At 42.1% G+C, this 13,332-nt stretch overlaps 2 protein-coding genes across 2 annotated transcripts; one reads left to right on the top strand and one right to left on the bottom strand.

The window, feature by feature from the left end:
• Positions 1-7,661: 7,661 nt before the first annotated feature.
• LOC125544125 (soluble inorganic pyrophosphatase 4) lies at positions 7,662-11,089 on the top strand. Its single transcript, XM_048707706.2, has 9 exons — positions 7,662-7,815; positions 9,032-9,179; positions 9,262-9,290; positions 9,578-9,643; positions 9,735-9,842; positions 10,018-10,083; positions 10,161-10,281; positions 10,588-10,669; positions 10,764-11,089. The coding sequence occupies exons 2-9, from the start codon at positions 9,041-9,043 to the stop codon at positions 10,804-10,806; spliced, it is 654 nt and encodes a 217-aa protein (XP_048563663.1). The 5' UTR covers positions 7,662-7,815; positions 9,032-9,040; the 3' UTR covers positions 10,807-11,089.
• A 1,038-nt stretch (positions 11,090-12,127) lies between these two features.
• Positions 12,128-12,979, bottom strand: LOC125544444 (histone H2A.2.1). The gene is made up of 2 exons (XM_048708174.1): positions 12,697-12,979; positions 12,128-12,603 (listed from the first exon to the last, which is right to left on the bottom strand). Exons 1-2 carry the CDS (start codon positions 12,898-12,900, stop codon positions 12,343-12,345), a joined length of 465 nt encoding a protein of 154 aa, XP_048564131.1. The 5' UTR covers positions 12,901-12,979; the 3' UTR covers positions 12,128-12,342.
• Positions 12,980-13,332: the final 353 nt, after the last annotated feature.

Genomic DNA, 13,332 nt, shown 5'->3' with positions numbered 1-13,332 from the left:
GATTAGCGTTAGAAACACACGAGAATTATCGAAAACTTTCAAAAAGCACATCAAAACCCTCTTATAAGAGTGACAAAATATCGAATCATCACTACCACCCCGGTCCACCTGTTGCCGATGCAGCACGATGCGGAGGGCTAACTCCTCATCGTCGTCCACCTTTGCCTCGTGGACGAGGGCCTCCCAGTCGATGGGGTCACCATCGCTGTCAGACCCAATGTCGTCGCTGCCGGTGCATGACATTGGGAGAGGAGGGGGACGAGAGGGGAGGGGAATCGACGGGGAGCGCACGGAGAGTGAGAGAGTGAGGTAGGGTTTGGTACGGGTGGAAGTTTTTAGTATGGATTGGTTGTGGTTGGTGCGGGCCAGCATGGGCTAGGATGATTGCGGTCTTATCCGGTCCACCCCATATCCGCCTCATATATGAGCTAGATACGAGGAGCACCGGTCAGCCCAGATGTATAGGGGGCGTTTGAGGAGGCCAGCTGGGTCGGAAAAAACTAATCGCAGACTGACCGAGTTGTCTGCCCAGTCAAAATAGGAAGTTCGGTTGTAGATGCGCTTAGGAGGTTTGCTCTTAACAGTAGCACATCCCGCCTACCCATATGCCAGAATTGTCCGCCCCAGCACAGACAGGTGGTCTTCAACACTATTTTTCATCCTTTTACACATTTTTTTCTTTCTGTTTTCTGCTTTTTTACATCCTCTATATTTCGAAATATTCTAAATATATATTATAAAAATAAATTTGCATACAAATTTGAAAAATATTAATCACGCATTCAAAAAAATTAAAACATTTATAGAAATATGTTTGTAATGTATACAAAATTGTACAATGTGTATTAAAAAGTAGACATCAAAATATATATATGAAAATGTGTTAATCATGTATTTGGAAAAGGTTAATTGTGTAAAAATGTTCCGCGTGTACACAAAAAATGTATGGAAAAAAGCAGACATAAAAACTATTTGTTTAACAAATATTAAACATGTGCGTGAAAATGTTAAAGAAATATACAAAAAATGTTCCTGATGTATGGAAAGAATGTATAATGTGTGTGGAATAAAATACATAAAAAATATGGTTTTTCAAAAATATTAATCATGTATTTGGAAGGCTAAACGTGTATATAGAAAATATTCCTGGTGTATACGTAAATTGTAGAATGTGTATGAAACATGACATCAAAATATATGTTTGAAAAAATATTAATCATGTATTAAAACAATTTTACACAAAAAAATTTATGCAATGTAAAAAAATCTTTGCATAGGTTTAAAAATGACATGGCATTATAAAGAAATACTCACTTGTTCTAAAAAAATGCCCATGATTTTTCTTGCATGTCTATTGAATGTTTTAAAAAATGCATAGTTAAAAGAAATGTTTAATGATTTATAAATGTTCATTTTGTTTTTTCGAAAGGTTGACCATGTATTAAAAAAAGTGTTCAAAACCATATGAAAAGAAAATTGTACATTGTATATTTGAAAAAAATGTATCAAAATTATGTTTCATTTGTACACTGGGAATGTATATTTGTGTACTAAAAAACTTAGACACGTGTTAATTAAAAGGCTACAAAAGAAACAAGTAAGAAAACTGAAGCAAAAAAAGCACTCGTGAAAACCAAGAAATTAACATAAAGACTGATGATAAAACAAAGCAAATAAGAAACCAAAGAAAATCGTGAAATAAAGAAGAAACCCGGTGAAAAAACAAAGAAAACAGAAAACCAGAGAAATGGGTGAAGAAACAACGTAAACCAAAGAGAACAAAAAAAGACATCTAAAAACTAATAGGACAATAATCAGGCCGTCCCGCCGGTCAAAATAAGGAGTCCGGCTGTAAATGGTCATAGGAGGTTTGCTCTTGATAGCAGCATGTCTCGCCTCAGGCAGCCACCAAAATGGGTCGGCCCAGCGCGGATAGCATGTCTTCAGCGCTATTTTTTTTCATCATTTTTCACATTTTTGCTTTATTTTTTACTTTTACTAATATTTTGAAATAATATATATATATATAATAAATAACACTTCACATACAGACTTGAAAATATTAATTGAGTATTTGAAAATTGTATAATATGTATGAAAACTAAACATCAAAACATATATATGAAAATTAATATTTTCATGCTAAAGTTTATTGAAAATTAATATATGAAAAATATTAAAGTTTATTGAAAATTGTATAATGTGTATGAAAACTAAACATCAAAACATATATATGAAAATTATTCCCCGTGTATACAAACAAATATATGGGAAAAATTCAACTTGTACCAAAATAATGATTCATATGTACACCAAAAATGTATATTGTGTACTGGTAAAAAAGTAGACATGTATCAAAGAAAAACCTACAAAAGAAAGAAGAAAGAAACCAAAGGTAAAAAATACTAGTGAAAACCAAGAAAGAAAAGAATACAATGAAAATAACAATAAAAACCGAGAAACAAACGAAAAACGATGAAAAAACAAGAAAACAGACAAATTGATTGAAGAAACAAAGAAAACCATAGAGAACAATAAATAAATAAATAAATAAAAGACATTTGAAAATCACTGCCGTGTCATCCGCTATGTCAAAATAGGAAGTCCGGTTGTAGATGCTCTTAGGAGGTTTGCTCTTGACAGTACCACGCCTCGCCTCAGGCATGCGCTAGAATGGGCCGGCCTAGTGCGGCCAGCTGGTCTTCTACGTTCCCTTTTTCATATATTTTTGTAATTAATGTTTTTATTTTTTTCTTATATTTCAAAGTATTCTAAATATATCTATTACAGAAATCACTTTGCGAACAAATTTGAAAAATATTAATTGTGTATGTGAAAAGTAAAACAAATGAAACCTGAGAAATAAATGAAAACCCGGTGCAAAAACAAAGAAAACAGAAAACCTGAGAAAATGAGTGAAGAAACAAAGAAAACCAAAAAGAACAAGGAAGACAAAACCAGGGAAAAAGACTACAAAAATGAGCCAATGACCAAACGAAACCACCAGTGTCTTGGTCAAAACTTAGCGAACGAAAAAAAAATGCGTTGGACCATTGATCACACGAGAAAATCCAACAGGCGATATGGACACTATAATCGCTATAAGCAAGATATATCTTTGCGCTCTTGTTGGGTATGGAGCAGTCTTCTCTGAACCGCGCCGTGCTTAGTCTTGAAAAAAACCTAGCATCGACAGTTTAGAACTATTAAAAAGGACTCAACTACCAATCTTACGTCAGTTTTTTTACCATGGCAAATCGAATGTTTTTATTGGCATTTTATGTTCGCCGAGATGACAAGTTGATTTGATAATCATGTCAAACCAACCTCACATTGTTTTTTTGCCATGAAATTAGCATGCTTCCTAACTAAATTTGTCATCCTCGTGCCAAGATAATTGCCCTAATTTTTTTTGAGTTGACATGCTTAGCCTTTGGGCATCTCTAGCAGATGCCGAAAAAATTGAAACTGGAAAATGCATTCCCATTACCCCGAAAACGATTTTATGGTATCGTGAAGGTTCGTGCGAAACAGATCCCGTAAAACTATACCGTGAAATTTTTTTTCTTCATCTTTCCCAACAAGCCGAGCGCCATTGGACAAAGCGCTATGGCTCCCATCGCCGCCCCCGCTCGTCTCGGGCCCTCGCACGGCCCTCCTAACACTGGGCTCCCTCGCCTCGACTTGCCTCCTCCCGTGTAGGTGCTCCCATGTGGGAGCTTTGCCACGGAGGTGCTTTAATGGGGCTGCGAGCACGACCACTCCCGCCCCACTTGGGCCCTCGCCTGGCCCTCCTAACGCTGGCCTCCTCCGCCTTGACTCGCCTCCTCCCATGTAGGTGCTTCCATGTGGGAGCTTGGCCATGGAGGTGCTTTAATTTCATGGGGTTGTGAGCACGGCCACCCCCTGCCCGGCTTGGGCCCTCGCAAGTACACAAAAAATGTATGAAAAAAGCAAACATAAAACTACTCCCTCCGTTCGATAATATAAGAGCGTTTTTGACACTATCGTAGGAAGTATATCTTTAAAAAATATTAAACATGTACGTAAAAAAATGTTAAACAAATATACAAAAAATGTTCTGATGTATGGAAAGAATGTTTAATGTGCATGAAAAAAAGGCATAAAAATGATTTTTCAAAAACGTTAATCATGTATTTGGAAGGTTAAACATGTATATAAAAAATATTCCTGGTGTATACGTGAACTGTAGAATGTGTATGAAACATGACATCAAAATATATGTTTGAAAAAATGTTAATCATGTAGTATTAAAAACTGTACACAAAAAATGTCTAGACAATGTAAAATAAATGTTTGCGCAGGTTTAAAAAGTGACGTGGCATTATAAAGAATTATTCACATGTTTTAAAAATATTCCCATGATTTTTCTTGCATGTCTATAGAATGTTTAAGACAATGCATAGTTAAAAGAAATGTTTATTGATTTATAAATGTTCATTTTGTATTTTTAGAAAGGTTGATCATGTATTCAGAAAAATGTTCAAAACCATATTAAAAGAAAAGCGTACATCGTCTATTTGAAAAAAAACATGTATCAAATTTTTGTTTCATTTGTACACTAGGAATGTGTATTGCGCACTGAAAAACATAGACATGTATTGAAAAAGCGTACAAAAGAAACAAGTAGTAAAACTGAAATAAAAAAGTAGTGGTGAAAACCGAGAAATTAACATAAAAACTGATGAAAAAACAAAACAAATAAGAAACCAAAGAAAATCGTGAAATAAAGAAGAAACCCGGTGAAAAAACAAAACAAAACAGAAAACCAGATAAATGGGTGAAGAAACAACATAAACCAAAGAGAACAGAAAAAGACATTTAAAAGCTAATCGGACAATAATCATTAATCAGGCCAGCCCGCCAGTCAAAATAGGGAGTCCGGGTGTAGATGCTTATAGGAGGTTTGCTCTCGATGAAAAACAAGAAAGAAATGAAGAATACCAATGAAAAACAAAACAAACAAAAAACCGAGAAATAAACAAAAAATGATGAAAAAGAAGAGAAAAGAAAACAAGAAAAATTGAGTGAAGAAACAAAGAAAACCAAATAGAACAAAAAATAAATAAATAAGAGACAATTGAAAACTACTATCATTCTGTCTGCCCAATCAAAATAGTAAGTCCGGCAGGAGATGCTCTTAGGAGGTTTGCTCTTGACAGTACCACGCCTCGCCTCTTGCATGGGCTAGAATGGGCTGGCCCAATGCAGACAGCGGGTCTTCTACGTTCCTTTTTTCATATTTTGTAATTATTACTGTTTTTATTATATTTCAAAAAGTATTCTGGATTTATCTATTACAGAAATCACTTTGCAAAAAAAATTGAAAAATAATAATTGTGCGTGTAAAAAGTTAAGAAAATGAAACCTAGTGAAACCCGAGAAATAAATGAAAACCCGGTGCAAAAACAAAGAAAATAGGAAACTCGAGAAAACGAGTGAAGAAACAAAGAAAACTAAAAAGAACGAAAATGAGCCAAAAGAGTGCAACGATGGAACAAAACCACAAGTGTCTCAGTCGAAACCCAGCGAACGAAAAAAATGGGTTGGGCCATTAATTACACAAGAAAATCCTTCAGGCGAGACAGACACTATACTCGCTATGAGCAAGATACAGTCTTTGCACTCTTGTTGTGCATGGAGCAAGTCTTCTCCGACCTGTGTCATGCTTAGTCTTAAAAAAGAAACTAGCATCCATAGTTTAGGCCTATTAAAACGGACTCAACTACAAATCTTACGTTAGATTTTTTACCATGGCGAATCGAATATTTTTATTGTCAATTTATGTTTGCCGAGAATGACAAGTTTATCTGATAATCATGGCAAATCCACCTTACTTTTTTTTGCCAGGAAATTAGCATGCTTGCTAGCTAAATTTGTCATCTTTGTGCTAACATAAATTGCCCTAAAAATGTTTGAGTTGACGTCCTTAACCTCAGGGCATCTCTAGTAGATCCCGGAAAAATTGTAACTGGAAAATGCATTGCCATTACTTCAAAAACAATTTTACGGTACCGCGAAGGTCCATGCGAAACAGATCTCGTAAAACCATACCATGAATTTTTTTTCTCTTTTCCTCATCTTTCCCAACAAGTCGAGCGTCACTGGACGAAGCGCACTGGCTCCCATCGCCGCCCTCGCCTGGCCCGGGCCCTCCTAACACTGGGCTCCCTCAACTCTACTTGTCCCCGCCCGTGTAGGTGCTCTCATGTGGGAGCTTGGCCATGGACGTGCTTTTCATGGGGCTGCGAGCACGACCACCCCCACTCAGATTGGGCCCTCGCATGACTCTCCTAGCGTTGGCCTCCCCCGCCTCGGCCCACCTCCTCTGGTGGAGGTGCTTCCATGGAAATACATGAACATGCCACGATTTCGCAAGAAATCAGTCAGTATCGAACCTCCTCGTCAGGAATCGAGTCTCCTCTTCATGAAATCGAGCTCGGGAGTCGCCGGCACGAGGCGCTGACTCATTCCTCAGAAAACCGACTCCAAAACTGCAATACAGGGTATGTAGGTGATAATATCCGGGGAACTGCGGGTTATCTCGTTTTACATGATCTATTCGATTGGTGTGTCTTTTTCAATTAAAACCGTAAATTTATTGGTCTGATCGTTTAGGATCTGCTAGAGATACTCTTAAACCGAAGGAAAAAAACATAGACGGCTTCGTCGGAGAAGCCGGAACGGGAAGCGCTGTGCGGCGATGGAGGAGTTGAGGAATTCGCCGGCGCCAACCGAGGAGCGTGGCGCCAGAGAATATGCCTTGGCATCTACCACTACCCGTAGCACTGCGGCGGAACGACGGGCGGTGTGCTTCACCGGAGAGGACGTACGACGACGAACGTACGGTCGCACCGTGCTGCGCCAAGTCAATTCTCGTCGCGTGCATCGAGACGTATGCTACAGCTGGAGGCAGAGTAGCAGTCAACGCGTGTACCCGACTGAACCGGGATCTGCCCTGCCCCTGCCCGGGAGACTTTTGGGCGCGAGCACGCGTCCGCTCGTCGATGCATGCGAGCGGCACGCGTCATGCAAAGCCAAAAGCCACGTACGTATGGGATGTGAACACGACACGTAAAGGGCGAGAACATAACTTCAAAAAAAAAAAGGGGCGAGAACATGGCGGCACGAGCGCGCAAGACGTATACGTATTTTTTTTGAAAGACGCGCACAACGTCCAGTAGGAGTACACGTACTGTCATGGTATCATTATACAGCACGATGTACGTATACACCTATACGTACGCGCACGCTCCGGTAGGTTGGCACCGACAGGATGCTCACGCGATTCGCCGCTGCACGAGCAAGCAACCCGGCCACCGGCCGAGCCAACCAGCCACCTTCCCGCACCGACGTCGCAACCGACTGACGAGCGGGACCGGCCACCGGCTGGGCCGCACCGCACCGACACCTTTTCCGTAACCCGCAAATAAAATAAATAAAATAAAATAAAAGTCGAGCGCGCGACCGGCGAGCGGCCGGGGCGTCGCTTCCACGCCAGCTTTGGTGCGACCGACAGCCCCCCGTCGCTCCCGGCGCGTCCGATCCGCCCACCGACGGCCGCGATCCGGTCTCCAAACATATCCGCCCACCACCTCGGAGGCTCACGAAATCGCGCACACGTACCAGCCGGTAGACCGGGGGAGCACGCGCGGCTTTAAATGAGCAGCAAAAGGAGCGGTGCAGAGAAGCGGCGGGAAGCACGATACGATACCATACGAACGCCTCCCTGCTTCCTCTGCTCTCCCTCCACCGGAAGCTAGCTAGGGTTTGCTCCCCCGCCGTCTGCAGCAGGTGCGTCTCTCTCCTTCTCATCCGTCTGCTTTACATCGCCGACGTGCCCTCTCCGGCCACGCGGGCTGCTTATTCACCGGTGCCCGCGCTGTGGCTCCCGCTTGCCGCCGCTGGATGTTTGGGTCGAGAGGAGCGGCCGGCGCCTGCAGCCTGCTCATTTCGCCTCCAAAGTTGGGATTCCGGCGGCCGTTTTGGCCAGTGCTCTGGCGAAATGGCCGAATGAATCTGACCGGGGAAGGGGGGAGCTGAAATGTGCGGGGGTTTTGGGTACACGTTAGCCAACCCTTTCGCACGGACGCTGACGCCGATGCGTACCACTTGTATTCGCGTCGTCAACTCGCCATGATTCCTGTAGGTGATAGGCGTGTTTCATACGAAATGGTTCATTCTTAGGGCACTGTTTTGTGTACACAGATTAGGCAGGCCAGTCTTATTTATTAACGGTTTCTCCCCCCCAAAAAAGGAAAGTCACTAGCCTTGCTTATAATTAGTGGTTTCTGTAACAGTCACTAGTCCTACTTATTTAATGGTTTTCTAAAAAATCATGAGTCTTGTCCTCCAAAAAATTCGCTAGTCCTATTTAGTCTTGCCTCCAAAAAAAAATCCTACTTATTAGTGGTTTATAAATCATTTATTTGCTCCATAAGAAATAGCCGTGTCCTGCAAAAATCGTTATCAGCAGCTGTACACTCAACGGTGTATATTGGTCATTTTCTATGTTCATAAGTGTGTCGATTTCATCGCTGTGCATTCACAACATGTATGTTGTTCATACAGTTAATCATTTATGACAGCATGTTTATCCATTCGCCTATGATTGTTCTGTAAATAAACTAAAATGGCTACTAACCTTCATCGAAGGGGTATAAACAAAAACCCATCCATCTCTATTTAGTTCCTGCTTTTGTTGGGTTTCTCCGGACAATTCTATTGTTTGGTTGTTGCTGTCAACATAGTCATTCATTGTCTGCCAATTTGTTTTCTCTTTTGAGAGTCCCAGGTTACCAGTTTCTTATTTATTGTTTGCCCATTTGTACCTATGATCTCCTAGCATGGTGTTATCATAGTTTTTCTTTATTCAAAGCTTGGCGATTGTTTTTTCAGTTAACATTGCTGTATCTTCTATGATGATATTGACTTAACTTCTGTTGGACAGCTTTAATTGGAATTTAAGTATTTAGTTTTCTAAAATAAGCAAACATACACTTGCTTTCAGGTTTTTGTGATGGCTCCTGCTATTGAAGCAGTGGAGAAGGTCAAGGTGGCAAGCACGCCCATTAAGCCTCCTGTTCTTAATGAAAGAATACTGTCATCCATGACCCGGAGACCTGGTTCAGCGCATTCATGGCATGATCTTGAGATAGGTATTGACATTTGATCTTCACAAAACATCGATTTCATTGTTTCCGTCTTCTGAAAACTTATGTTTTGGACTTCTTTGTGCAGGCCCTGATGCACCAACTATCTTCAACTGTGTAAGGCCACCCTAATATATTCCTGTTGATTTTCCTTTCCTTCTAATTTCGTTTTATAATTATCTAACAGAAATTGTTGTATATTTATGCTACAAGTCCATATCAATAGCATAGCCCTTTTCCTTCCCTTAACTTGAAAAGCAAGGGTTCCACCTCATAAAATAGTATATCATCTTTTAAGCCACCTATGTCATTCCAAGCTTTTCAATTTTGTTTAATTAGTTATTGTCCTAAATGCTCATGAGTTCTGAACCACAAACTAAAAAATGGATGCTATTTTATGCCAGGTCATTGAGATACCTAGGGGCAGCAAGGTTAAATATGAACTTGACAAGAAAACTGGACTGATAATGGTAAAGCATTGCTATTCATTTTCCCTCCTATTTTGAATCTCTCTTGCCCAATCGTTCTTATGGTTTTCGTTGGCTATATGCATGTGTGCAGGTGGACCGTGTGCTTTATTCATCAGTGGTGTACCCTCACAACTATGGATTCATTCCCCGCACACTGTGTGATGACAGTGATCCGATGGATGTGCTAGTTATTATGCAGGTATATCTTACTACTTCCCTTTCGTGAACACTGGACAGAAGGTCGTTGTGCTTCCTACTTTATAATCTGTTAGTTCGTTGTAGAACATTAGCAATCTGCATTCGCAAATCTTTGTATTTGTCACTTCTACACTTGTTTGGGTCAGTGTTTAAAATGTTCATTTTTGTTGATACAGGAGCCAGTTGTGCCGGGCTGTTTCCTTCGCGCAAAGGCCATTGGCCTCATGCCTATGATTGACCAGGTTTGTTTTCATAATTTCATCTCTTAACCATGCAGTCCAAAGAAGACAGAGATGCTGATCACTATTTATTTGAACAGGGAGAAGCTGATGATAAGATCATTGCAGTGTGTGCTGATGACCCTGAATACAAGCATTTCAATGATATCAAGGAGCTCCCACCTCATCGGTTGGCTGAAATCAGACGCTTCTTTGAGGACTGTATCCTTGTCGATCCACTTATATTCAGATATGACTAGCAAGTATTCCACCCAAAAAAAGTCTGCTTATCTTGGTTTTACTTGTCAAAAGTCCCCTAGGCTTGAACATGCAGAATATTTCTAGGAAAAAATACTGGTCCTCGCCTCTTTGATGCACTACTCGTACACAGCTATGTACATTTGTGCTTGTAGTTTGTTGATAGCTAAAGCATGGATCTTATATCATGCATAAATGGTCAAGGCAATGCAAGTTTGATTATATATGCCAATTCTTCGATCAAATGATTTCTTTAACCTGGACATCCAGACAAGAAGAATGAGAACAAGGAGGTTGCTGTGAACGACTTTCTGCCTGCGACTGCTGCTTACGAGGCCATTCAGCATTCCATGTGAGTGTTTATTTCTTGAATCCTCAGCATGGCTGTGTCCTCAATGATCTTGGTACTGAGCTGACGCCGGTCTTCTTTGGTGTTCTGTTCATAGGGATCTGTATGCTACTTACGTCGTGGAGGGCCTGCGGAGGTAGGCTGCTGCCTGGAGGCTCGGCTCGACGCGCTGCTCCTTGTCGTCGGACCGGGGCGATGTTGATGAAAACCGGAGAATGAGACACTTCACCTTACGAACTAAGTACTGTTATTTTGTTGGTGTTGGCATATGTACCACTGGTTTTATGACCTTGAATGTAGTAGTTAGCACAAGAAAGAGTGGCGAAATATTCTTTTGTGGCCTTGGTGCCCCTGTGTTGTTGTTACCTTGATGTTGTTGATTCTCTTGACGATTCAAGTCAGGCATAAGAAATTCATTGTCAATTTCTCATGGTCAGAAAATCAAGTATGTCATGGCTGTTGTTACCTTGATGTTGTTGATTCTCTTGACGATTCAAGTCAGGCATAAGAAATTCATTGTCAATTTCTCATGGTCAGAAAATCAAGTATGTCATGGCTGTTGTTACCTTGATGTTGTTGATTCTCTTGACGATTCAAGTCAGGCATAAGAAATTCATTGTCAATTTCTCATGGTCAGAAAATCAAGTATGTCATGGCTGTTGTTACCTTGATGTTGTTGATTCTCTTGACGATTCAAGTCAGGCATAAGAAATTCATTGTCAATTTCTCATGGTCAGAAAATCAAGTATGTCATGGCTGCTGATTCCTTCACACCATAAAAACAGAGATGGTTCTTGATGGCAAAATTTCAACCAGAATGACATAAATTTCAGCTACAGAAAATAGATTGGCATATCTAGTACTCCATTAATTATAAATCAACACACATAATGGTCATTCAGTTGCAAAACAAGAACCATGTCTCTCCCGTACTTATAAATCAACAAACACAATGGCCATTTAGACATACTGTTGCCTTGCAAAATACTAAACCCTCCATCCCAAAAAGCTTGTCTTACAGTTGTCTAGATTCGGATGTATCTAACACTAGAACGTGTCTACATTCATCCATATCTAAGCAAATGTAACACAAACTTTTTGGGACAGTTGGAGTACTAACTACTGCAGATTTGTTGGTGTGACTCGAGCATGCACCAGCAAACAATCTTGAAATGTTATTTTGTAGCCTCTTGCGCCTTCAAGTCAGGCATAAGAACAAAAATCTGTACACAACCATCTAATTTGTATTTGTCACGTTTCAGATTCTATTTGTAACTTGCAACAATGCAGAGAGGAACACTGTTCCTAGATACAAATTTTCGTGGAATCGCCTACAGAAAATCAGCTGGATTAGCAAATTGTCATGACATTTGCAAGCATTGGCAATTATCTCAACAGTGCTTAGCGTGCTCGTACAACAAATGGTAGGGCAAATACAGATAAAATAGAACAGAAATTCAGTGACATTTTAACAAACACTGCATTAGAGACCAGATTGATTCAGAAGAACAGAGGAAGCAAGACGCTTCCTCTTCGTTCACGGTTACATGGCGGGGCAAAGCAAAAGTACAAGCTTGAGCACTCTCTGGAACACACCACAGCTAACTTAATTAACACAGACACTAGGCACACGAGGGCTGCCGGAGCACCACCGGCACGGTCGCTCCCGGCCGGATCTAGGCCTTGGTGGCCTTCTTGGGGGACTTGGTGGCCTTCTTGGGCGACTTGGCGGCGGTGCCGGCCTTCTCAGCCTTCTCGGCGGCCTTCTTGGGGAGCAGCACCGGGTTTATGTTGGGGATCACGCCGCCGTGGGCGATGGTGACGCCGGACAACAGCCTCCCGAGCTCCTGGTCGTTGCGGATGGCCAGCAGCAGGTGCCTCGGCACGATGCGGGTCTTCTTGTTGTCCTTGGCGGCGTTCCCGGCCAGCTCCAGCACCTGCAAAACAAGATCGGCGGCTTGGTTCAGACCGGGGAGAGAGGCAGGAGTAGGGCGTCGACGAGGAGTATAACGGTGGCGTGGTGTGCGTACCTCAGCGGCGAGGTACTCGAGGACGGCGGCGAGGTAGACGGGGGCGCCGGAGCCGACGCGCTGGGCGTAGCGGCCCTTCTTGAGGTAGCGCCCGATGCGGCCGACGGGGAACTGGAGCCCGGCCTTGATGGACTTGGTCACCGACTTCTTCCTCGGCCCGCCGAACTTCTTCGCCGCCACCTTCTTCGCCTTGCTGCCGTCCATCTTGCTTCCTTGCTTGGGCTCCGGCGGGAGGGGTTGAGAGTGGGTGGAAGCTGAGCTGTGCTGCTGAGGTGGTTTGAAAATGGAGGCGCTGCGGCTGGGATTATATACCCGCGGGGGTCGGGGGGCGATCCGCGTGATGCGGGGCGCGGGCCGTTGGATGGAGGCGGCGTGGACGGTGGATGTTCGCCTGGGGGGCGTGATCCGTGGGAGGGGGCCGCGGGCCAATCAGAGCAGCGGAACGGCACAGCCTCGGCTCTCCGCTCTCTCGTGACCATGAGCGAGCAAATTCAGTTTGTTTTTTTTACGTTCAAGCAAATTTAGATATTTGAGGCGCGTGTCTGCATATAATTTTCTTTGTGTAAAGTCAAAGTATTTTTATTTTTGATCAAACGTAGAGAAAAAAGTATCGATATTAACAATACCAAATATTGT

This window comes from Triticum urartu, chromosome 1A (assembly GCF_056163025.1).
Source record: "Triticum urartu cultivar PI428250 chromosome 1A, HENAU_Tu73, whole genome shotgun sequence".
Classification (NCBI taxonomy): Eukaryota; Viridiplantae; Streptophyta; class Magnoliopsida; order Poales; family Poaceae; genus Triticum; species Triticum urartu.
The sequence above is the reverse complement of the archived record's forward strand: the minus strand, read 5'-3'. Positions and strand labels throughout refer to the sequence as shown.

Bases quoted from the DNA above. Each gene is read 5' to 3' on its own strand.
- LOC125544125 (XM_048707706.2), top strand. From the start codon at position 9,041: ATGGCTCCTGCTATTGAAGCAGTGGAGAAGGTCAAGGTGGCAAGCACG. The intron at 9,180-9,261 runs GTATTGACATTT...TTCTTTGTGCAG, and splicing joins ATGGCATGATCTTGAGATAG to GCCCTGATGCACCAACTATC. The intron at 10,282-10,587 runs GTATCCTTGTCG...CTGGACATCCAG, and splicing joins CAGACGCTTCTTTGAGGACT to ACAAGAAGAATGAGAACAAG.
- LOC125544444 (XM_048708174.1), bottom strand. From the start codon at position 12,900: ATGGACGGCAGCAAGGCGAAGAAGGTGGCGGCGAAGAAGTTCGGCGGG. The intron at 12,604-12,696 runs GTACGCACACCA...CTTGTTTTGCAG, and splicing joins TCGAGTACCTCGCCGCTGAG to GTGCTGGAGCTGGCCGGGAA.